Source organism: Apus apus, chromosome 7 (genome assembly GCF_020740795.1).
Source record: "Apus apus isolate bApuApu2 chromosome 7, bApuApu2.pri.cur, whole genome shotgun sequence".
NCBI lineage: Eukaryota > Metazoa > Chordata > Aves > Apodiformes > Apodidae > Apus > Apus apus.
This window is the reverse complement of record NC_067288.1, coordinates 24616022-24641258: the sequence shown is the minus strand read 5'-3', so window position 1 is coordinate 24641258 and position 25237 is coordinate 24616022. Positions and strand designations below refer to the sequence as shown.

At 38.9% G+C, this 25237-nt stretch overlaps 1 protein-coding gene across 2 annotated transcripts in view; it reads left to right on the top strand.

Moving 5' to 3' along the window:
• The first annotated feature begins 1624 nt into the window (after positions 1 to 1624).
• The window catches only part of LOC127386921 (BEN domain-containing protein 5), a 911971-nt gene continuing 888358 nt past the window's right edge, over positions 1625 to 25237 (top strand). For both annotated transcript variants that reach the window (XM_051624630.1, XM_051624629.1), the window contains exons 1-2: positions 1625 to 1660; positions 15044 to 15166. In XM_051624630.1, coding sequence (XP_051480590.1) covers positions 1630 to 1660; positions 15044 to 15166 — 154 coding nt within the window. In that variant the 5' untranslated portion in view covers positions 1625 to 1629. The remainder of the gene's footprint in view (positions 1661 to 15043; positions 15167 to 25237) is intronic.

Here is a 25237-nt window from a genome sequence, read left to right as displayed (position 1 = left end):
AACTGATCCCACATTAAAATCCAAGCATGTAGAACCTTCAGGTATTATCCACGTGAGTCTTGTTAAGAAGAGTTGAACTGGAGCAGGAAAGGCACACACCAGGTAGGAAAACAGAGGTAAAGTGATGTTTAAAAAGAACTTTAGATGGAGAAATATACAATTTTACCTGCCTGGATTTTTAACCTTGCAGTTTTTCACTGACTAGTCATTAGTAACCGCTAGGAAGTGTTTACATTAATTTACTAGCTATAAGGAAGCAAACACGTGTGTACATAGCCATAAATACAGCCCCGGCTGTTTCCATTGTTTAGCATTGCACATATACTCCCCATTTCATAGTTTTAACAGCCACCCAGTTTGGGGTGCATTCACAGCCGTATTCTGCCCATGTATGCAAATACAGATTGTTCTAGGCCTTGATGCTTGTGCTTGTAACACTGTGCTTGTCCCGTGGCTTAGCCTCGCTTCCGAGAGCTCGGAGTTTGTCTGCGTTGAGGATGCACAGTGAAGCTTCCGTCTCAGTCCTGCGTTAGCGAGACACGCATGATCAGACCCAGCCTGCTGGGTCTCTTGGGAAACACACACATAATTAGCCCCTTTCCACCAAAGGCTTCATGGCTGTATTTGCCACATGGTGGGTGTCACCCAGTGGGCCTGTGAACACAGGCACATAGAAACCCTCCCGTCTCCAGGAAGCATCACTGCATCTGCCATATGGTCAGGCTCACCTGCTAGGTCTGGGAGGAGACAGACGGGCAACACACTCACATAATGAAGCTTCCCACTGGGCTGCCTTAAGAGGTTCAAAATCGTAATAAAAATTGATATAACTGCCACAGGATCAGACTCACCTGCTGAGTTTTGGGGCAGGGCGGGGTGCCCACACCCGCTTGCCCCCTCTGCCCAGGGGCTGCCTCCCCGCAAGGCCTGTGCCCACCCCGGGCCGTGAGGCGGGGCCCCAGCGCCCGAGGGACGCTCCCTCCCCTCCGCGGCGACGGAGACCCCCAGCCCAAACAGGGCCCCCCCCGCCCCTGCGGGTTGCCAGGCTGGAATTGCTCCCTGATCTGGACGGAGAGGGACATGCACCTCCACGACCAGCCTCTCCTCCTCGGAACCCTGTGACCAGCGCAGGGTCAGACCCGACTCCCTGGGGCGGGGAGCAGGGCCTGGGGGGGGGGGGCTCAGGTTCCCGGCTACCGGCCCCTCCTCCGAGGCGCTGTTACTGTCATTGCCCAGGTACAGACAATCACCAGGGAGAAGCTAACAAGCCCTTCCTTCCCCGGGTGAGCACCAGCAGCGGCCGGCGGGGCTCTCCTCACGCACCGCCGTTCCCGCCCCTCACGCACGGCCGCCCCCCCCCGCCCGCGAACACCGGGGCGGCCGCCGGCCTGAGCGATGACGGCAGCGGGTGCTCGGGGCCCTTGGCCGCGTCCCGGGCCGGGTCAGGCTCCTCGGGGCGCTGGTTCCCGGGGACCCCTCCCAAGCACGCCGCCGCCGCTCCCCGCCCAGCGCTCCCCGCGCCGCCATTCGGGGAGCGGCGGGACTCCCCGGCCTGACGTGCGTTGCCATGGCGACGCCCGGGCAGCGTCTCGCGCCATGTTGGGGGGGGGGGGGGGAATGACAACAAATATGGCGGAGAGGAGCAGGACGGCAGAGACGGGTCAGTGGCAGCCGCAGTCGCCTGGGCGGGGGGAGAAGGGGAGAGCTCCCCCTTCTCCAGGGGCTTCTGGCAGTGGAAGGGGCCTGGCTGGCAGGGGAGTGCGGGGGATGGAGCCCGGCTCGCAGCGGACAGGGAGGGAAATGCCTCCTGGCCGAGGGCACTGAGGTGGAGAAGGGGTCGGGGTAGAGGCCTCTGCCCAGGGAGCTGTGGAAGAGGGAAGGCACCTTCCCTTGGGGGATGAGGAGCATCTTCCTGTGGGGAGAGGTGGTCATGGGGAGTTGCCCCTTCAGGCAGGGAGAAGGGAAGAGCCCGCAGGCACTCCAGCCCTGTCTGAGGGGGGTTGCCCTGTTGTGGGGAGGAAGGTGAGAGAGGGAGAGCCCTGCTCACCCAGCCAGCACAATGTGTGGGGGAGGCCCCATTGTGCAGAGGAAGAAGGTGGTGGTGAGATTGCCTGCACTGTGCACCATCCTCCCCACACAGGAGGCAAATGTGGCCGTGGTGAAGAGCAGAGCAGAATGGTGGGGCACAGAAGCTCCCCTCTCGCAGGAAGCCAGGGCCTGCTTTATTTAGAATGAAAAGAATGGAATTGAAACTGCAGCACAAAGCTGCTAGCTTGGGGGTTGACCAGCCTGACCTGTCCTAGGAGGTGTGAAGGACCTGGAGGCTCCAGAGGGGCCTCACATCACCTCTACCTTATTCTGAGAAAGTCTCTTTAAAGAAGCTGCCAAATACTACTCTTCCTATTCAGGCTGTATTAACAGTGGCTCTAACTGCGTATGTGAAGATAAGTTTGTTGTGAAACTAAAGTTTAGTGGGGATCCTCTAGGTGCAGGGGTCTTCCCCATTGTAACAAAACACAGGTAAGGTCTTTCCAACCCATGTGAAAACAGAAGCCCCCAAAATAAGTTATGAAAAGTAGAGATGTTAACATTTGTAGGATGAAACAAAGATAATGACAGTTTTTCTAAATATTTATATCCCACAGCGTCATACATAAATTATCTGTGTTCCTGGACCAAAGGTTCCTTTTCCTAGCCCTCTGTGTTAGCTGCTGTGAATGTGCTTTTCATCCTCAGAAGTGGCTCCAAATGAAGATACATTATCCATAGAACTGATTTTGAATTTTGGGGCCACTTAAGGTAAAAAAAAAAGTGATAAATATGTGAAATGCTGTTGCGCTCTGGGAAACAGTACTACAAAGGCTACATCTAAGTGGGTTAGCCATAAGGTTCTTGAATTCTCTGTGTTCAGCCTTGCTGTTTATGAACTCCTGAAACCACACTGTAAAGTTTATTGTACATTACATTTGTCCATGAGGCAGGTGATTATTTTCATTGACTGTGTTGTGCAACATTACTAAACACAGCAGATCAGCTCTGACTGAGCTGTGAAACAGGAAACAAATCTCCAGTGGCTGCTTGACTTTGTCAGCTTTCCTACCTACTTAATCTTTCTGTGCCTGTGCTGTTGTTAGTAACTTTCTTTAACAAATAATGTCACTTTCCTACTATTTCCAGATTAGTGCATAAACTTACAGCATGCTCTCTGCTACATTATTCAAATATACAACCTTACAGTGTTTGTATTTTATTTTTAACCTTGCCTAGAGCTTTTTTCCATGTCTAAGCATTGCAGTGAAATAATCAGTAATTTTCTCCCAAATGTTGTGTCTTAACTTGGGCTGAAATAACATTTTCTTGCATGTTCCTGATAGATCTCCACTTAAGTTTTGCAATGGCCATTTTTCAAGTCTTAATTTGTGGGTCCTTCTGTTTTTGAGAAATCAGATGAGTAATTAAAAATGCAAAGAACCACAAAGATAGGAAAAAACCCCAAAGCTTTCAGGCATCACTGGGGCTTGGGAAGCAAAGTTGTGATCTAGACCCATTTTTAAGAAAGGAAATGGAAAGTAGGCTGTAGAAAAAAACAATGGTAGGGTGGTTTGTGTTTTATTACCTTTTCCCCCTAAACTTTGGTTTCTGAACATCACCTGACAGTAAGGGGATAGACAAGTTCTTTTAGGGACCCTTGGCAGAACCTGTCTGACCCCTTAGTGCCAAGTGACACTGACACTGTTGATGTACATGGAACATAAATAAGGAATGTTCTTGGTCTTGGTGCCTCCTGCCTGCTCAGTATGTCTTCATGCTATGTCAGATCTGGAGCAGCCTTTAGGAGATCCAGGAAGCTAGCTCTGGATCCTGGATTTTGCACACATTAAAGTTTTAATGTATGGATGCAAGGAGAATAAAGCCATTACAGAAGTACTGTGCATCATTGAGACCATGTCAGTTGGTATTACTATAAGTATTACTTATAGTAAGTATTACTATATTGCACTTGCTGTACATCAAGTTCCAACCTCCTTGCTATGAGTAGGAACACCTCATACTACATCAAGCTGCAGAAAGCTTCATCCAACCTGGCCTTAAACACCTCCAGGGAGAGGGATTCCACAGCCTCCCTGGGCAACCTATTCTAGTGCCTTACTCTACCCTCATGGTAAAGAATTTCTTCCTGATGTCTAACCTAAATCTCCCCTCCTTCAGTTTAAAACCGTTACCTGTTATCCTATCACTGCCCTCTCTGGTGAAAAGCCCCCTCCCCAGCTTTCCTGTAGCCCCTTCAGTTACTGGAAGGTGCTGTAAGGTCTCCCCAGAGCCTTCTCTTCTCTAGGCTGAACAGCCCCAACTTGCTCAGCCTGTCTTCATAGCAGAGCTGCTCCAGGCCTTTGATCATTGTGGCCCTTCTCTGGACCCTCTCCAGCAGGTTCATGTCATTCCTGTGCTGAGGCCTTCAGAGCTGTACACAGTATTCCTGGTGGGGTCTCACCAAAGCAGAGTTCAGGGGCAGAATCACCTCCCTGGCCCTGCTGGCCACACTTGTTTTGATGCAGCCCAGGATGTGGCTCATATCCAGCTTCTCATCTATTACCACCCTCAGGTCCTTTTTCTTGGGACTGCTTTCTAGCCATTCTCCCCACAACCCGTATATATATATCATTTTATGTCTTTAGACCAAAGATCCTTGTTATCAGAACAGATTTCCCAGCTGAATATGTAGTTTTTCATGTTTATTTACATGTCATGATAGATACCTTGCAGAGTGATGTCAACTCACAGTTCATATTAAGAATGGTTAGAATTTTTGAAAGCATTCACAGCCAGGCTGACCTGGCTTCAGGGGGGAGAGCTTCAAATGACGGTTGAATGCTGGACCCCCACTCAAAGCTTGGGTAGTAATTAACATTTCTAAAATACATAGTATTGAGAGAAGTATTTCAGATATTTCAGGAGGGCCCAATAGAACAAATTCTGTGTAAATTCTGCAGTATTTTCTAATTGATTTTGATACAATAGTGCTGAGCTGTGCTGTTTTTAAGACATGTTTTGATTATTCTTTTGAAAAAGAATAGTTACTCTTTTAAATATATTTAATCACATGTGGTATGAACCCATTCTAATATCAGGAATGTACTGCTTTTTTTTAGATGGCCTTAATTTATTAAATAAAGAGCCAAACTAAAGAAGACAACCTAATTTATTTGTCTTTAAATATACACCTTTTTGATAACTGGAACTTCTCATTCACCAGTTTCATCATGAGGAAATTTAAAATAGGAGACATCAGCTAATTACTTTAACAATAATATTTAGTCATGGTCTTTAAAATAGCACCGTACATCAGTGGTATTTCTGATCTTCCAGGCAAGTTTAAGTTCTTCAATTTAATTGTTCTTTCTAACATTATTTCTGCATTTTCAAGTGTGTGTAAACAATATGGCTACATTCCTATTATACACTACCAACCTGTAAACATAGCTGGATTCCAGTGTTTGGGAAAAGATGTTGCAGTCTTTCTGAAATGGATCTGCCCACTCTATCCTCCTGTCAGCAGGAAGTGATTTCAAGAGTCAGTAGAAAACCGTGAGGGTACTGGGCCCAGACTTGCAGATGTTCACACGCCATAAAGTGCTATTTACAGTTGTTTATAAAATGCTGCAGGATGTATTTGTAAACAAATTAAAATGCATTTTGTACAACAAACACATTTGCCAGAACTTACTGATAGCATCAGTACATTTTAGCTTAGGCAGTTCGAAGTCCAGGGGATATTAGAGAAGGTTTGTTGGTAAATGTGAAGCACTCTGTAAGGCCATTAACTACTTCAGGTTTTACTGCTTAAGTTGAAGTAGTCATTGAAGTGATACATAGAAGTTAACTATAGTCACTACAGAAAAATAATAATCATTATACTGTATTGCCTGTGGACAGATACTCAACTAATTTCCAACTTCTTCAGTTATCTAGTGGAAACAATCCCCACTAGAAGAATTCACTGAAGAAGAACTGCTAATATATTTTTGGTACTTACAGCTTTGATCATATTTCTGTTACATAATTTGTCATATAAGGAGACCTGAGAAATACTAATGAAGGCTTTATACAGCCAGAAGATATAATTTCAGAAAAAGAAGGAAACACAAATGTGTTGGGTATCCCAGTTGCCACTTCTTAATGGTTTACCATATCCTAGCCATATTTCAAACACTTTTTTTTTCTTTGACAAATAATCAAAGCTTTTGAAAGTTACTTACCTCGAGCCTCCCAACATTTTTTCTTTCAGTGAAGTTCAAAGCACCCTATTAATTATTAGCGCTTGTGAGAGGAGGTTTTTGAATTTGTAAAAAGTAAAATGAGACATCTCGAGAATTTTAATAGGTTTTACACTGAAATTTGTAGAACAGAAGTTTCTGCAGGTTTCTTTAGTGTTGCTGTCAGTGTATTTCATAGGCAAAAGTCTCAGGCAGAAAACCAGATCAACCTCAGAATGCGTTTGCATGGCCTACATAGCATTTCTGGGTTTTAATGTTGAGCTTTTTAGATATAACGGTCATGAAAATAGTTTTTAAAGTCAGCTTCCTGTGTTAAAATGTAACTGGTTTGATCTCCGCATGGGGCCACCAACAGGACTGGGAAGCTCCGATCTGCAGCAGAAGTCTGCTTTCCAAGTGGGACACCTAATAAAAGAAGCCGTTCTCTTTCACAGAAGAAATGGACAACTTGTCTACACTCAGAGATTTTCCTTCCTTCTGTTTGTTCCTCTTTCCTCCACCAACAGCTGTTTTGAGACAAAAGCAACAGAGTGAAATGACTGTGTACTCACTTTTAAATAAAGAGTTAGGATGCCCTGGTAATGGAAGCACCAAGCCTGGAGAAATGAGGTGCTACGGGATGTGAAGAGAAGCTTGGTACAAACAATTGCTGCTGATGTCACTCAGATCCAGCAGTGCTGCCCCTAATCAGCAGTGATGCTGCTGGGTGCAGATTGGCTCCAGCAGACCCATCTGGGTGTAGGCATCATGCTACATCACTCTTGTTTCTGGAGGATTGATTGTGCTGCCCTTTTCCAGAACTGGGATTCTATAGAAACCAGCACAGATTTGTCAAGTAACCCCCAAAAGTAGCTGGCACGCAGAGCCTTGGAGCAGAATTGCCATTTTGGATTGCATTGTAGGTGAGATCATACGTTTTTCCAGGCTCAAGCTGTTTCTACAGTTTATCTACAGTAGAGGTGAAGCAGTTTAGAAGCAACTGAAAGCTGGTTATGGGTACATATCTATGTGTCTAATATCCCAGCTTCCCCGTCACATTGTCCCCAAAACTCATGATTTTCTTGATGTTGCCACAGAGGCGAAACTTGCCATTTCAGAAGTGGTACATGTTTTAAATTCAGATTTTAAAAGATGCTTTTTGGAAGTAATTTTACTATTTGAATGCCAGAATGGTTTGGAAATCTCCGCTCTACCATAATAATAATGACAATAATAATAATGATCATAGCAACAACTTCAATTTCATTTTGTCACAGGCTATGCAAATACAGAGATGTGGACTTTAGTATTAAATCTAGGGCTCTGATCCTGCAAATGTTTGGCACTGAGTTTGATGTATATATGTGTGAAATGTTTTAATGATTGGTTCTGTTTTAAGTTAAGTAATGTATTAAGGTTAGAGACCAGAACATATGCAGTCTGATACATTTGTTTTCTAAAATACATGTGTGTACCTGTTCTCTCAGAATGGATAACTGGCTGATGTTGTAGATTTATTTTGGCAAAAATCGAGTGTAGAAAAGGGAGTGGGAGAAGAAAGTGTCTTAAATTATTATTATTATTAAATAAGTAAGCTATCTAACTGTATTTCACATATGTGCTAATTTGTAGAGCTATTTACTTAGCAATAGATCTCACAATCATGAGTGAAAACAGACTGCTTCATAACCACCTTGAAAAGTGTTGAATTTTAGTCTTCTCAAAAGCAAGTGGAACGCCAGTTCCTGTGAATCATCAGAGCAGAGCAGCAGGATTCCATTCCAAAGAAAGCCCAGCTGGATTCATTACAGGTCTGCTGAAGTGTTTTCATTTGCAATAAGTGGCAAAGTTACTGTGCGAGTACAGTAAACTTTAGAGCTGGTAACACCTATCAAGTGACTATCACGTTTTCCTACATACATAGTGCAGATAAGAGAGTATGATGCACTTGATTAATGAAAAATTCCTCACATGACCTCTACAAATCCAAAGGCAGCAGCATTATTTCATGGAAGCTGTCCACGTAAAATAGGAAAGTGAGATAAATTTGTCTCCATGCTACTTACCTATACTGAAGGTCTGTAGCACTGCAGAACAACAGATATTTGGTAGCTACACAGAACACCGTATATCTGCTGGTTATTTTGTTTCTAAGCAGTGCAAATAATCAGTAATTTGATCTAAGAGCTTTCTGTATATAAGCCTTTTTGGAGATAGGTTTGGCTCGTGTTCTGAACATTTGAAATAATTTATATACATTTTATATTCCTATAAATATTGTATCAACATTTGCTTAGTTAAAAAACTGCTGAATATGGTGTATTAGTTAATAGTGTTCTCTGTAGTTAAATTCCTGTTTTTATGTTGCTGATGCAAGAGAGTTAATAGAACAAATTTGCTTTGCTGACATTTTTATGTTAGAAAACAGGAGTTCTGAAACAATATTTAAATCTTTCTCTATACAGCACTTTGTGAATAAAATAAAACACTGCAATGATCGAATTATTTGACATGAAATACTAGATTCTGTTAAAATGTTTCTTAACTAAAAAGTAAATTCAACCATGTGAGCAGGCAGTGCTTGGGTGGGAGAAATTCTCACTTGCTTAAAATACTACTTTTTTGGAGTGGACTGTTTTGGAAAGTAGGGGCAAAGATGCTATTCTCAGATAAGAAGTTAAAGGAGTTGTTTCAATGAGTAATTATAATTATGGCAGTAATTAATAGTGTAATTGATTTCAGCAACCTCAGGGAATAAATTATTCCAGGAGTAGTACTGAAATCCCCAAATTATTTTAAATTTGTAATAGTCAAGAAGATTTCAACTCCAAAGTGAAGAAATTAACTGTCAGAAACTGCAGTTGCCTAAAATGACTGGCAGAGACATGCCTACCTCTTAACAAAATATAAATAAAAACCCAGGGTAAACCCATATCCTTTAATTACACATATTCAAAAGCCAAGGAAAAATAGATGTTCAACCCAAAGAAGGATGCATTAATTGTGGTGGGTGATGCCTAGGATGGAAATTGTCTGTGAAATTAGGTTGCCTAGTGCTCACTTACCACGCTCATGGTGGCATCCCAAGCAGTTGCAGCAGTGTGCAATTAACTCTCTTCCAATCATCTGGGAAGCACAGGATCTTGGGAGAAAGAGGGTGCTGTGTAAAACTGCTGCTGGGTTTCCCTTCAGGATTTACGGCTCTGTGGAGTCGTCGTGGAAAGCCTGACTTCCCATGGATAAAGATTCATTACCAGCCTACAGATATTAGTGGTTGAGTCAGGAGTTGAATTAAAATCTCCTGAATGCTAGACTTCCTTGGTGATAATCAAATGCATCTTTTTATTTGGACAGGTGCATCCACACAAAGTAGATCCATACTATTTGTCACACTTGGATACTGAAAAATCAAAATACCTCTGACCAGTAGGCCTGGTGTAGTACCACAGCTGGCCTGTGTTGAGCCTCACCAAGCTGCTTGCTTTTGAGCTCTGTAGCTGTTTTTTTCTCTTCTCTCTGCTAGTTGGGGCTGTATGAGATGCATATTTTTGTTTACAATTTGTATGTTTTATGCTTTTGTTTGATCTGTTTTTTGTTTAAAGAAGTATTGCTACTATAGCAACTGTTGCACCATGTGATATCTTTGATATTATCAAGGTGCCAAATACTTGTTAAAGAATAAATCTGTATATCAGACAAAATTCACTGATTCTAGCAATGTTTTTAAATAAACATTTTCAGTTAACATCTTTGGAACTACCATTTTTTCAGTATTTTTGTTTTATTTCTGATGGGTATTTTAGTGAAGAGGTTAGAGATTGTAAGTAGAGTAAAAAAAGTAATGAACATTATTTTTTTTTTCTTGTATACTGAGTTCAAATGATTAATTGATTTTTATTTTCATGAGGAAAAACTGTTCATAACTTATTGGACTATTTAATTTTCTCCAAAGTGATAGAAAAAATTCCATTGCCATTTGCCTCTGACAAGAAGTTATGTCATAGAATCATAGAATGGTTTCACAGACTGGTTTGGGTCAGAAGGGACCTTAAAGATCATCTAGATCCAACCCCCCTGCATGGGCAGGGACACCTCCCACTAGACCAAGTTGTTCAGAGCCCAATCCAACCAGGCCTTGAACACTTCCAGGGATGGGGCTTCCACAACTTCCCTGGGAAACATGTTGCAGTGTCTCAGCACTCTCATAGTGAAGACTTCCCTCCTAATGTCTAAGGGAAAGGATGGGAAAGCAAGGGAAGAAAAATCAAGGAAGGGCAATGAAGGGAAAGAAGGGAAAGGGAGGCCAAGGAAGGTGAAGGAAGGGCAAAAATTCATAAATGCATAGATCAACAGGAGTTACAGTAAATTGTAGAACTTACCATGTTCGGGAGTAGTGATGGCACAGACCAAATAATCTTCTATTGCCTTCAGAATGTCAACATTCTTTATTAAAAATATAGCTGGGGCTTCCCGCAGATGTTGTCTTCAGATCAGTGTCCTCCACTAGATTTTGGAAAGGAGCTATAGCTAATCTTGGACTGATAATTGTATCTCTGTCTGGATCTAGGTTATTTGAGTGGACCAGACAGTGGAGATTTCTCATCATGTTGATCAGGTAATAAGTTGTTGGGTTGGTTTTGGGCTAAGTCCCTTATGTACTTTTTTGTTCTTGCTTTGGACTGCCTGCTGTCTGCTCAATATGAGTGTTTAAACAAAGTGCTCTGGGTGGTACCACCAAGCTTTTTGTAGGGACTCAGTGTGACATCTTCACTTGCCATTTTGCTTTGACATGTTTACAGTGAAGAACAAGACTTTTGCCACTCTCAGGTTTGACTGACACACTCATGCCATCTAGCCTTCTGCTAGAGTAAATCAGTTTGGGTATGTCCATCTAAAGAAGTATGAGGTATTTAGTTGTACTTATGATGTCTAAGTCAAAAGAAAAAAAGAATGGCATGTTAGTCAGTAACTTGTGTGGTACAATTTTTTTTTTTTAAATTACTGAAACAAGAAATTTCAGTCTTTTCTTCCTATTTATACAACCTACCACAAGCTTTTTTGAGTCTATAACAGTGAGCTTGCAGTTTATTTTATCAGAGTCCTTTCAGAACCTCTGCAAAGCTCAGTGCAACATTACTATTTTTTAGAACTGGACTAGGCTGTTTCATGGTGGTGTCTGTGATAATCCAACATTTTCCTTGTTCTGCTTGACATTTGAAATAGGTAATGGTGACAGTGTGGGCACAGGACCTGAATGTGAGGCAGCAGGTGGGGTTGGTACCACTCTGGGTATTCTCCCAAACCCTGGGATTTGTAGTTTTACCATAATTTCTTCTGTTTCTTTCCAGATTACAGGGACTGTGAATTAAGTTCATTTCAGAATGACAATCGTCTCTGCAGTGTGTTTAGATTTTCTGTCTGGGTTTTACTTCAAAATCTTAGATACTTACAGAGATTTCAGACACCTACGCTTTTTATACCTGATAGAAAATTACCATTAAAGTTTAATACTGTGGTAAAAGTAAATCCTAGGGATTTGCTGGAGACTCCAGGAATTTAAGCTATGAAGGGTTAGAATAAAATAGCTATGTGTCTTATGACCTATAAGAAAAATAATTGACAAAATAAGATCTGCAGTCTGAAAAATGTCTTTGCTAAGTTACTTTTGCCTTTGCTTGTCTTATCTAACCTTTTCTCTTTTTTTCAAAGGAGAATCTGATCTCCTTAAGTGTGATGTGCAGGATGTACTTCAGTTAATTCTGCTCTTTCCCATTCAGTTTGTTTCAGATTGAAGTACTATTTCCTTTCCCTACCAAGTTCATGTCATGTCGTACATCCCTGCCTTCAGCCAGGAAAATCTACTGAGGGCTCTCCAGTAGTGAGGACAGTATCTCTTTATTGGCCAGAGGACTTAGGGCACAGAAGAACAGTCCCCTCCTGTTGGAGGTGATAATGTATTCTCAGCAACACTCGCTGCATCTGCTGAACAGACAAGCGTGAAGCCATGTTTTATAATCTAGTAATCCAGCCATGCAGGCTGTGTTTCAGCCAGCAGCCTGGCCTTTTCTTTATCACCCAAGGAGAGCATGCCAGAAGGCAAATGATGCTGTTGTGCTGAATAACCTGAAGTTCAAAGACTGCAGTTTTGCATGTTTAGAGATTAACTAAAGATAACATAACTCAAAAAATAACAACAGTACATTCTGAACGTTCAAAGTACTGTGTAATAAAGAACACAGGAGAGAGTAATATAATTCAAAGTCTATGATTTATAAACTATTTGATTAATTTATTCTCTTTCCTGAATGGCTGCGTTAGGCCAGGAGGAGCAGATGGAAACTTTTTGCTCGGACACAGTAACTTGACAGCTTCCTTCTGCGGCATGTAAAGAGACTCCATTGGCAGATATTCTCCTTTGTCAGCTGGAGAGGGGGATGTAGCTCTGTCCTCTGCATGCTTTTCCTACACTGTCTTGTGGTGGCAGTATTATGAATGTAATCTTTTCTAGTTTCTTCCTCTTGGTCTAAAGAGTGTTCCCCAGCTATCTTTTGAGAATTGCAAGAAGCCGATTACTTTTAGCTGAGACTTACACAGGAGTTCAGTCATCACAGTGCTTTATTCATTTCACTCCCTGCCTCCCATTCTTTCACTTTGCTCCCTGGCAGCTCATGTGTTCTTGATGGTGATCTCCAGGTTTTCCCCATATTTTTTCTCTGTAGCCTTGATTCCATGTGTTGGTTTACAAATGATTAACTTGACTACCTGCAACAGGTATATGGGGGCTTTTAATTCAAGTGACACTTAACTGAAGCCATGGATGTGGTTTTCCTGTGGCTGCTGTTCTGAATTACAGTTTGCATGATGCAGAGGGATCAATCAGGTTAAGTGACACAATCATGGCCATACAGATACTCAGATGACCCATCCAAGTCTAAGTCTGCCTCTGGTGTTACCAGCCTTTAAACAAATTGGATTAGCATGCTGGTAAAAAATATCTAGCTAAAAACATCGTAAGTAGCAGATTTACCTTTAAAGAAAACAGTGAAAATGCCACTGATGACTGTCTGTGGGTAATGATTCAGTCTAAAACAAATAAACTTGATGTTGCAAATAATAATTTTACTAAAAAATAATAGCATGCATTACTTAATAACTAACTTCTTGGATTATGATAAAGTAAGAAGAGGTCTAAATTCTTTTTGTTCTGTTCTAGTGCTTCTCAAAGAGTGTAAGTTTCAAATTTCTTCCCTGGGAAGACTGGGGATTTATAGGCCGAGTATTGACCTGGATATACATATTTTTTACTGTGGGATTTATATACCTCTGAAAATATGGGTATTTAATAGAAAGCCTGACAGACCCTTTAACTGTGGTGTCACTAATACGTAATTTGTTACCTCAGCTAAGGTGTTTTGCCTCAAGAGGTGGAATACATTTATGTATGGAAAGGTCAGTTTTAATTAATAAGCTGTTTTCATCATTCAGGGCCAATATGAATTGCTTGTAACATTTGTGTGAAATAGTTTTCAATATAAAAATAAAACAAATGGAGCTTTATGTCACATTCATCATCTCCCGTAACCCATTTAAATGTCAAAAAAATCAAGACAGACCAAAAGTCTGTTTCTGGAAGCCTTAGTAGCCCCATTTATCAGGGTGAAATAAGATATTATCATGCCATTATTCCATCACATGCCTTCTGCACTTGAAGACGTACACTTCCCTTCAATTTTTTTGTAACACAGAAGATGCTTTTTCAATTGTTCAATATTAGTTGTCCAAACAGTAAATAGGAAAGAAAATGTTGAGGCAATGTCAGCAGAAATAAAAGCTAGTTATACTATTGTGTGTTTCTTTCACTATACTATAATATTAATGTATAATATAATATACAAATATTAACTTACTCTCTTGTACATTTCTTAAATGAAAAAATCCCTATGTTCTTCCATCCCTATTTGGAAACATTTTTTTTGCATACTGCCATTTGTTAGACAGTGTAATTTGACTGGAAGGACAGTTTATGTCCTTGTATATTTTATTACGAAATAAAACCCAAGTTTTACCTTTTTTTTTTTTTTTTTTTTTTTTCCCCCCTGTATTTAACTTATTTTTCTGAGTTTTGTTTCCTAAGCAAGCAAGGCTTGGATAATCACACTCCTCCATGAATGCATGTCTCTTTCTTCTAATCATTTTTAAATTTCAAATATGAGTGAGACTTAACAGTCTCAAAGGTTCTAATTTTGTTTAAGGTGTATTAAAATAGGCAGCAGGATAGAGAAAAAAGATCCCATTAATAGTGGGAAACTCATAGTGAGGATGCTGCTGCTGAGGAGTTCAGTTGGGCTTCCTCGTGAGGGGAAGAGATGGGGCAGGTACTGATCTCTTCACTCCTGTGACCAGCGACAGGACTTGGGGAAACAGCAGGAAGCTGAATCAGGGGAGGTTTAGTTTGGATATCTGGAAAAGGTTTTTCACCCAGAGGGTTGTCGAGCACTGGAACAAGCTCCCCAGGGACGTGGTCACAGCACCAACCAAGCATGCCTGAGTTCAAGAAGCATTTGGATGATGCTCTCAGGCACATGGTGTGATTCTTGGGGTGCCCTACACAGGGACAGGAGTTGGACTCCATGATCCTGATGGGTCCCTTTCAACTCAGAATATTCTATGATTCTACGAATCTATGCAGAATATGTAAAAAAGCATGGGGGAATATCCTTCTACTTTAAAAAATATTTATTTGGTTTATGTTCATGCTCTTTTTTTTTTTTTTGCTTTTACTGCAACAGGTAATGCCATAGGAAGTGATGATCCCATAGCAGGGAACGTGAGCAAGCACACTGTTCTCCCAGCTGGTTATTGTGGACAGCCCAAAAAAGGACACCTTGTATTTGATGCCTGCTTTGAAAGTGGTGAGTGTTTTCAGCATCATTTCATCTTACAGGGTTGTTGGCGTGTTAACACTTTTAACTATACCACTCATCTTCATAAAAACTGTCTTAATTCTGAAGAAGACTTACATTAAATCCTGCCTAACTCACTGATTCACTTCAGTCAGAGTATGACATAAAATCAGACTGTTCAAATGTGAAAAGGGATTGTGAAATTTGTTCTCACTGACAATGTACATTTCTGCAGGTCCATCTCTTAACACAAGTAGATACATAACTGGATTTTATTCTATTATAATATAAAGTATTTGTAGACCACTAATCAAAGTAGTAGTATTGAAAATATGTTATTTTCAATTTTAATTTGTAAGTTTTCTGGGATAATTTCTTGTAAAGTGCCAAGCTCATCCTTGTTTAGTTAGAAGATTTTACAAACCTGTACGTGCTGTCTTGAAATATATTTCTTGGTGTTTCTTGTGGCCAAACTCTGTACTGCTGAGCCTAATGGAACTTCTATCTCTTATGTCATAGAAGCAGAAATAAACTTTACATAGCTACTGCAAATTGAAAGAGAAACTATTTTTACAAGATTTATAGTTAGCATATAAATTAAAAAAAATATAAATTAATCCTATGTGTTTATATACATGTGGAATGTGTAAGTAAATAAAGAATTTGTATAATTGTTTGAATTTTTGTGTCACATGTACATGTGTCTCCAGATTTGTAGCTTAACTCTATGGTTACTGGCTTACAGACCTATAGAACAGTTAAACACCATAAACACAAAAGGCGCTTTGCAGGATAAATATTAAAATGACTTATTTAAATACTTTGATTACATTATGCAAAAAGTATAAACAATGCAGTGATTACTAAAGAGTATCTTATTTTTAAGGTATGTCTCTGAAGATTCAAACAAGAGTTAGGTATTTTTTAAAATACTTTGGATGCTGTTTCATAACAGTCATAGTTTTTTAAATGTTTGTATCAGAAAATAGTTTATGAAATTAATCAATTGGCCAAGTTGAGAAATTTGCTTTACTGTGGTAAGCTGCTCTTCAATGAAGATCAGTAGCAGCCATCAAATTATTTGTAAAGTGAATCACTGCATGATGCTTGAATTCCACTTTTTTAACAACAGAAATAATATTATTTTTAAATTAAAACATTTATTCAGTTCAAAGATTATTTTCATACTTTATATATTCAGACAATTATAGCATGTGGTAGAGGCAGAGCCTGTATCTAGTGTAACTAGAGTAGAACTTCAGAACTTTTTCACTCTAACGTGGCCTTAATGAAGCTACATTAGGATAGAGCACAACTGGCTGGACAGTGGTGAAAAGATGAACACATACAGAAGAAATGCTGTTTCATTTTTGTAATGGTTGTCATGATTGTATTAAATAGTGTTGATGGGTAGGAATTTGTTTGAGACAGAGAGTTGTGGTTTTATGTAGTCTGAAAACCAACGTCCAGTTTGCTGTTTTGAGGTGCCTTGCTTTCAAAAAATCATAAAATACAGAATTGAAATGGGCATTGAGATTTCTTTTTAGTCCATTTTGTTGTTAAGAGGCAAAATATACTATTTTTGCCATTCCTGAAGTATATGTATCTGTCCTTTTCAGAGACTTTCAGTGAGGAAAGTGTCAATGAGAAAGCAGCAATCCATTCTAATGCTGCAATTTGCTCAGTATGAGAAACATTTTCTTTCTATTTAGAAATGTTCTTACCAAAAAGGCATTAATTCTTGTCCAGTTCTGTACACACAGAAAGCAGATTGTTCCTTCCTTATTTGACTTATGGAAAGCTGCTAACATATCTTTCCTTGGCCTTTCCCTCCTCAGGTTAAATAACTGTTTTGTTTTTTTTTTCCCCACAGTTCCTTAGTGGTCACATTGTCCAATTTTTCCATCATTCTTGATTTCCTCTGGTCTTTCTCCAGCTGTTATATGTCTTGTTTGACAGGCAATGGTCCAAGGTGAACATGATACGTGGAGAAGCTGGTGCTAATACTATGTAGAGCTCATTACATGACATGCCCTGCAGTCTCTTTACTTCCTCCACGTGACAGTCCAGTCTCTGTCACAATAGCATGGCACTGCTGACTTCTATAAAATTTAGGATCCATTATACTGTCTAGATGCTTTTTCAGAAGAAGAGCTACCTGACCAGTTTGTAGTATACACTCACCTTTAATGAATCTCATACCAGGGAAGGCATCATTGTGGTAAAACACAATTATTGAAAATGGAGAAATGTGGTTGAACCCTTTGTCTTGTAAATAAGAGTGAAGGAGAGAGAGAATTATCAACTTGCAAGTATGTGAGAATTTTTAATTTATGTTTCCCATAGTTCAAGCTACCATTCTAAATGGATGGATCTTCCCTGTTATCTCTCTTAATATTAAAGAATATATACTTCTGAAATAAATTTTTTACATTAATTTATCATTAACATAAACGAAACTGATGAAAATTCAGATTTCTTACGTACTGCAACATAATTTTTGATAATGTCAGTTTTCAGAAGAAACACGAGTTAGTTTCAGGAACAAGTGGAAGCACTCCTATATGCATAGAACCAATTTAAAGGAAATTGATGTCACATTTGAAATGTATACATTTTCCTATTATGCATTAATGTATTAAATTATTAACACAGTTTCAGTTTAGCTGCAATGCAGTGCTGTACAAATGTTCCCTTCTCATCTTATCTGTTCTGGCAAAACTGGGAATTTTGCAGAATTTAGTGCTGCAGGGGAAAGGATGTATTCACTCTGGCTATACAAAAAGTCCTTCCTCATTGAGTCAGGCCCAGATTTTGGTGTCAAATCATTCTTTGGGGAATCTGGCATCGTACAATCAAGGCAAATTGGTATTTCAGACATTTTATTTTGTGTGGATCCAAATAACTTTAAAGTTTAGCTTAGGGAGCTGCCCCTCCTGTCATGTGTTGGCTTAGTGCATGTTATTTCTGATGGCATCAATTTAGTCAGCAGCCTTTTCTGTGTTGTGGGTAAGATTTGTTTTTATTTGCTTAGTCATTTTTTCCTGGAAGGGATGTTTGTGGAGATGATACCTCCAGGGTTGGGAAACAGTATTTATTTTTTTTTCTGGGAACTTACATAACTTACATGACATAATAATTAAATAGTTGTTACCTCATGCAGAAGCAAAGCTTCAACTGCAGTAGCTTTGCTTCTGCATGAGGTAACAATTATTTAATTTATTAATTTTACATGACACACGCAAAGCCTTTCACATGTAGTTTGCAACGTGGACAAAGAAAACATGAAGGAAGTGTCTCAGTCCTTAAAATTAAGCCAGTATTTTTATGGCACTGATGCCAGTTCAACCCCTTAGTGCAGAGAACCAGCTCAACCATTTCTGCTGCTTGTGGCCCAAATTGTATGGTTTATAATTACTTTTAAGGATTGAAGGAACAGTGTTGGCTCACAGAGGTTCGTAAATCTCAGCGTTCATACTGTTAAATACAGGGGCTTTTTATAAGGTTTTGAAAAAACATATTTTGGCTTGTTAGTCAAATATAATGCTGTTTAAATGTTAAAAAATACTGTGTTTCTTGAAATTAGAAATGAAGCTGCCGTCTGCTTTTATTCTCATTTCAACCAGAAAGTGGAACTCCGCCAAGAGTCATTAAATCTTCTATCCTTTGGATGAATTCTTATTTTTTAATGAAAAAATGTTATGATTGGGTAATTTGTGTATTGTGGTTTGTGTTCAAAAGGTTGTAATTAAGGTTTTGTAACATTTTAGATTCAATCTCAGTTACTGTAAACCTCATATTATTATGTTGACTGAGGTAGCACCACCCTGCAGTGAAAATGTTAGACAAACATTAGCTTGTCTTTTCCTACAGCAGGTTTATAAAATACAGAATCATAGAATCAGAGAATCATAGAATCATTCTGGTTGGAAGGGACCTTGAATTTTGTATTGGAAACTGATAAAAAAATTCAGTGCTGATGGGTTGCAAATGATGTCACTAATTTGGAAAAAGTTAGGGTTTACAATGTACTAAGAGATCTCATGTGACTGAGAAGTACTCTCATATCGTTTCTGTTAAGGTTTTAAATATCTTTCTCTATTTCAAAACTAGGGTAATGTACTTATAAAACACTTTGCACAACACTCAGAATTGCAGTAAGTGATTGTAATTCCGCTGATCTCCTTGTAACCACTTACAGGCATGAAATAGGCCATTGAGCTTTACCATGAAAGAAATCTCTTGAACAAAAAACAAAGATCATGTAGGATGAATTGCCCTTTGGAGGTGCCTATATCCCAGCTTCTAAGACTTGGTGTGTAAGTTTAGACAGCTAAAATTAGCTGAGGTTATTCTTAATTGTGATTAATAAAATACTGTAAAGTCTGAGTTGCAAAACATTTTCTGAAATGGACATTTTTTGTTTCTAAAACATTTAAAAATGGAAACTAAGACAACACAGAAGACGACACTGTTAGCAAGGTGTTCAAAGGAAAACTGAACCCCCCCATAGGTAATAGTTGCATTTTGGCCATCTAATACACAATTGTAACATGCTTCCAATATTGTTAAACAAACTGATCCCACCTGCATTTTCATCTAGGTAAATGGAAATACCATTCTTCACCTTGATTTTCCTGGCACTACTGTGATATCCTACAGCAGGAAGAAAGTAACGTGGGCAAATGTCACACTGGCACATTATAGAGAAATTAAGAGGTGCAAAAGCTGTTTAAAGCTACTTTCTTCCAGTGTGAACACTTTTAGTAATAGACTAAACTGTGTTTTGGAGCAAAAAACTGGTTGTCATTCTAAATTCCCTGTATAAGATGTCATGAATATCTAGGATCACTAATTCAGGTAGAGACTCTTTTGGGTTTCACTTCTGCAAGAGTGCTGATGTGCAATGTAGAAACAGAAGAAATGAAAGTCAATATATTATTTCAGTACTGATGTCTGTTTTCTGCCTACTTCTGTGGCATTGAGGTGTGTCTGATTAATGAAACACTTCATTTTAGTCATTTCCTTATTTGTTGACAGTAATTTATGCTACATTTCTCATGAAGAGATTCAACGGTTCTTGCTACCAGTCAGGATAATGCAACAAATGTTTCCCTTTTTTAGAAAAAAGGTTTGTTCCCAGTTCACAGCAGTGTTATTCTATGAGAGTATCATCAATACCTTAGGTTTACTGCAACTTAGAAGTCACAAAAACATAAGAAATTTTTTTTTATTATTTTTTTATTTTTTTTTCATGATGACCCTAGGCATAGATTAATGGATGTAGCATGCACAGAGTGATATCAGTTAACATATATGACATTACTCAGATGTCTCAAACTCCGGAAAAAGCATGTGAATGATTTATGGAATTGATATTAATCTCTTTCCAGTAAATGCATTACTAAAGTTACATGGGAAATTGATGTTACTGCTGTAATGCCAAATTAGTTTCTTTCTTGCTAGGTCAGCATTGCAAATGGAACTAAATATTAACCTTTTAAATATCTAAACAGATTAGAGTATGGAAGATGTTTGTACAAATGGGGGAGTGTTGATGTGATACCAGCTAACAAATACGGTATTGAGTATCTTAACTTGTGGGAAAGAGATATTAATGACTTATGGAGCTAATGACAATGCAAGGAGTATTAGTACAATAGCATCAGTAAAGAAGAAGGAAGTTAATTGCAGTTGGTCTCCTGCTTATAGTTCTCACAGTGAGCTTATCTTGTGATTATCATGCTACCTTCTGCAAGACTTACCCTTTCCCTCCTGCCTCTTACCACATCTTTGCATCTCCTCAGCTAGAATACAAGCACACGAGTTGATTTGCTGTTTGCCTGACCTGAGAATGACTGGAATAAGCAACTGGAAATGGAAGCAGAAACATCATAATTGCATGTTTCATCAGATTTTCAACAGCCTCTGTATGAGGAACAACCAAATAGAATAGGAGCCCTTACTCTGGAAAAGAGACAACTGAGGAAGAATATATTAGAGGTCTGTAAAATCATAATTCTTAGCTAAAATGCCAATGAGTATGAAACTCTGTTCTCTTTGTACAAAACCGAAGGCCCATGAAATGACAGTAGCAGGTAATGTGTAGAAAGCAAACAAAGGTTCCTCACATATTGTTTCATTGATCTGTGGAGCTTTGTCCTGCAGGATACTGTGGATGCTGAAAGTGTGTCATGCTTTCAAGCAAAAAAAGAAACCTAAACAACTGACAAGACCAGGGAAGAAAAATGTGTTGAGAGCTACTAAACACTGGAACCATCTCTGGCTCAGAAGTTTCATAAACTGTACATTGTAAATGGGGGTATTCTGGGGGAGTATCCCAAAATGATGGTTTTGTTCCCATGCTCTTCTGTAGGGATCCATTTCTAGTGGTTACTGGGGAAGACCTTGATCTCACCTGGCAGGTACATCTAGTTAAATGGTTAATCGCTTTTAGTACATATGATAATCTTTTATTATTTTCTAAATATAGATTACAGGTCATAGTTACAAGCCCAAATTAAGATAATGCAAAGCTATAATTTGATCAGATAGTAGGAAGGAAAATCTTACAGTTATTGTTTCCAGTGAAAGTAGTTTTCTTAGGAAGATAGAGGTTGAAGCTGGTGTGCTAACATTAACAACAGCTGTCCAGAAACACACCTGCTGCACATCCATTCTTAAGATTTCACACTATACATTCCTGGAACTTACATTTCCATCAGACTTTCAGGTTTTTTGGGGCTTTTGTAAGATTACTTTTTGACAGAGAAGGAATTAAAAAAACAAATCAGCAACAAACATACTTTATGCAAAGATTTTAAAGTAATTTTTGAGAATAAGCAGAAGGATTTTTATATATGCCAGGTTCTGAAATAAAATTTTTCCAGTTTCCATTTTTCTGGCTCTGTTCAAAATTTTCCATCTGGAAAAATGATAGAGGGAAATACAAGAAAGAATAGCAATGTCCCTGCCAGTGTGAAGGAACATTGCATTACACTGAACAAATATCCTTCTCTGAATGTACAATCACTGAAATAAATGCAGCTGTGTTTATTTCAGCATAATCAGATATATTTGAATATAAAATCATTGACATAAATGCAGCTGTGTTTATTTCAAACTGCACATGTTAATATGAACATGAATGTGATACCAGTTAATCACTCATGAGTGTATAGAGTTAAGTATATATAGTGGCACAATAGTGGCCTGTGACAGTTGAAAGTATGAGGAAAAAGATCCAACTGAGTCTGTGATTTATCTAAAAATTTTTATAACAGCATTGGAAGTCACTGAAGAGAAGATGCAAAATTCTTCTCATATAAAATCCCTGGATTTGAATAAATCTATAGCTACTCTATAGAGTAACAGGTGACCTATTTTTCAGTTATTGACTAAGGAAATAATTGCTTAGAATAATTGCTTCTTAAAATAGAAAATCATGTTAGTTTTCAGTGGTTGTTAGGTCCAGGTCAATCACTTCTGATGGGTGCAAGGTAGACCTTAACTTTACCTTATATTTTATCTGATTTTGAGCCTTAAAAAGAGCTACAAACCACCCTTCCAGAATTTCACCTTGCTGGGCTCTCAAACTGAGGGAGAATACAGTGAAGAGCTGTGCCAGTGGAAAAAAAATTCGCACTGTCTACTTTGCTAGGGATGCTTCTCCTTGCTGTTTCCCCAGAGTAGTTCTCTGCCCTCACTGTCCTGTTTATATCCTTAAGCTCTGTCTTTTTAAATCAGAGCCGTTCAGAACCAGAGGAAATGGAAAACTGTTCTTTGCTTATGCAGATGGTCCTATATAAATTGTCAGAAGGAGTGGCTGTACTCAGAATAAAAGATAAAGTGGCATCACAATAGTAAATATTTTGGAGCTGAGAGGTAGTAGAAAGGCTTTATTTTCATCTGGGAGGAGGCTGAAATATTCTACTAGACTAAATAGTGGTATTTTATTCAGTTAGTTCAATAACCTGTAATATTATCCCTGTTTTGCAGAAGACAGAAGCACAAAAGAGATGGTTCTTGACTGCCTAGCACCTTTTGTAGTGAATTTCAGCTGTGTGAAACAAGTGCAAAATGGCTGAGAAATGTTAAGAGTGCTCTGCATCAGTCTTGTCTGAACCAAACGGTGAATGACATTTAGGAAATCTCATACCATCTATTATGTCTACTAGGTTTGGTCAAATTGTGATGTTATAAAGGATAGGGGAACAGAAGGAAAGGGACTGAAGCAGAGAAACTACATTTGAGATGTTCACATCGGGTCCTGCACTCACAGGGAGTCAGCTGTGTGGCCCAGAGCACAGAGACTGGACAGTCTCCAGAGATCCCTTAGACATCACTTAAAAGACATCACTATTTTTGTTTATTATTCTTGAAATTAGAATACACTTCAGATAGGTTCTCTTCTTCTTGCACTTCTCTAAATTGTTTTAAACTTCTCAGCTGCCTGCTGTTCCAAAGTTAACAACACCAAATTAAAATCTTTGCTTGTTTGAGCTGCCACTGCAATGCAAGAAAAGACAGAACTCTCTGCAATACATAATAGGCTGTACTCTTGAAAGACTCCTGGTTGAAAAACATACTTCAGAAGAGGTGTTTCTGCATAATCTAAAAGTATTTTAGTCTCATATTGATACTACCTGATTTTAGGACAAAATATTTTAAAATATTTTACTCAGCCTAACAGGACTTTGAATACTGGTTATTAGGTGGGAAACAGCTTAGTCTGGATACATCCAGAGCTTCATTTTGCATTTATTGATTCTGTTTAGTAGCCTAATTGTCTTCTAGGTTCAGGCTTTAGCATTCTAATTTTGATTTAGTGTTTGTATTTCTGCAAACAAACTAGGAACAAACCATATATTATCACTGTGTGTTCTTTAGACAGCTACTGGAATTCCAGGATCTACTACAATAACATAATAGGAAGGTAAATTACTACAGTATATTAAAGTTTATTATTATATTCCAACAATTTCTGGTAGAATCATGTATCTTTTTCTCTCATCTGAAACTGTAAGATAACTTTTTGCTGGTAAGAAGTATGATTTATTATGTTTTTTTAAAAAACTGTTTTTGAATATTGTTGCTAATGTACTGTTTTACGAATAATTCATTTTTAGTAGCCTTTTCTAAGATTGTAAATTAATGTCAAATTTCTGATGTGAAAAACTTCTCAAGTATTTTTCTTGAATGCAATACATAATAAAAAATATATATATAAGGCTAAAGAATAATCCATCTGGATATTTTTTTCCTTTCAGCATTTTGGTGGTCAGCTTAAGAAATTATGTTCACAGTGAGTTTTGAAATGATTAGCTAATAGTTTTGTTTGTTTGTTTGTTTGTTTTAGCATCTGTTTTCCTTTTTTTGTGTTCTCATTTGCAGTTTTTCTTTCCTTACAGTAGGTTTCATTTCTAGAATGCTTTACATAGATCTTTCATATTACTGTTAAGCTGTATAATGAAGAATCTTCAATGCTCTAGTGATCAAATAGACCTGCACTGAGTTGCCTGCCACTGGGTAGGCACAGTCAGATTAGGCTGCAGAACAATGTTAGCACAGCCCTCAGTGTCGTGAGGCTGGATAAATATTGAAATGGGGAGTTCACTCTGAGTTTTGTGCTGGTACAGACCCATTGCTGTCAGAATACCAGAGCAAGCTAGTTTGGTTCTGAGCTGGGTAAGGGGATGGATGATGTTGATGCACCTACTCCTCTGTAGATGTACCCCTTACTAAGCAGGAAAGTTAAGACAAGGAATGGAACAGCAATGCTGCAATTAATTTATGCTCTCAGTTGAAAATTCAAAGATGATAGCAAGTTGAAACTTGACTTTTACTGCATGTATTTCCTGTGATTCTGTCTCAGTAGCTTCAGGATTGATCCTGCCTGTTATTTGTCTTTCCTCTCTGCATTTTTAAAAATGTTATTGCTGAAGTATCCTCTTTTGTATGTTGAGGGAATGTTGAGCCTGACTGCTTGAGCCTGTACATTAAATGCTATATCACATTAAACCTTGTTATCCTCATCCCTAGGACTCTGTGTTAAAGGCTTTCCATTAGCATCTGTTTTGT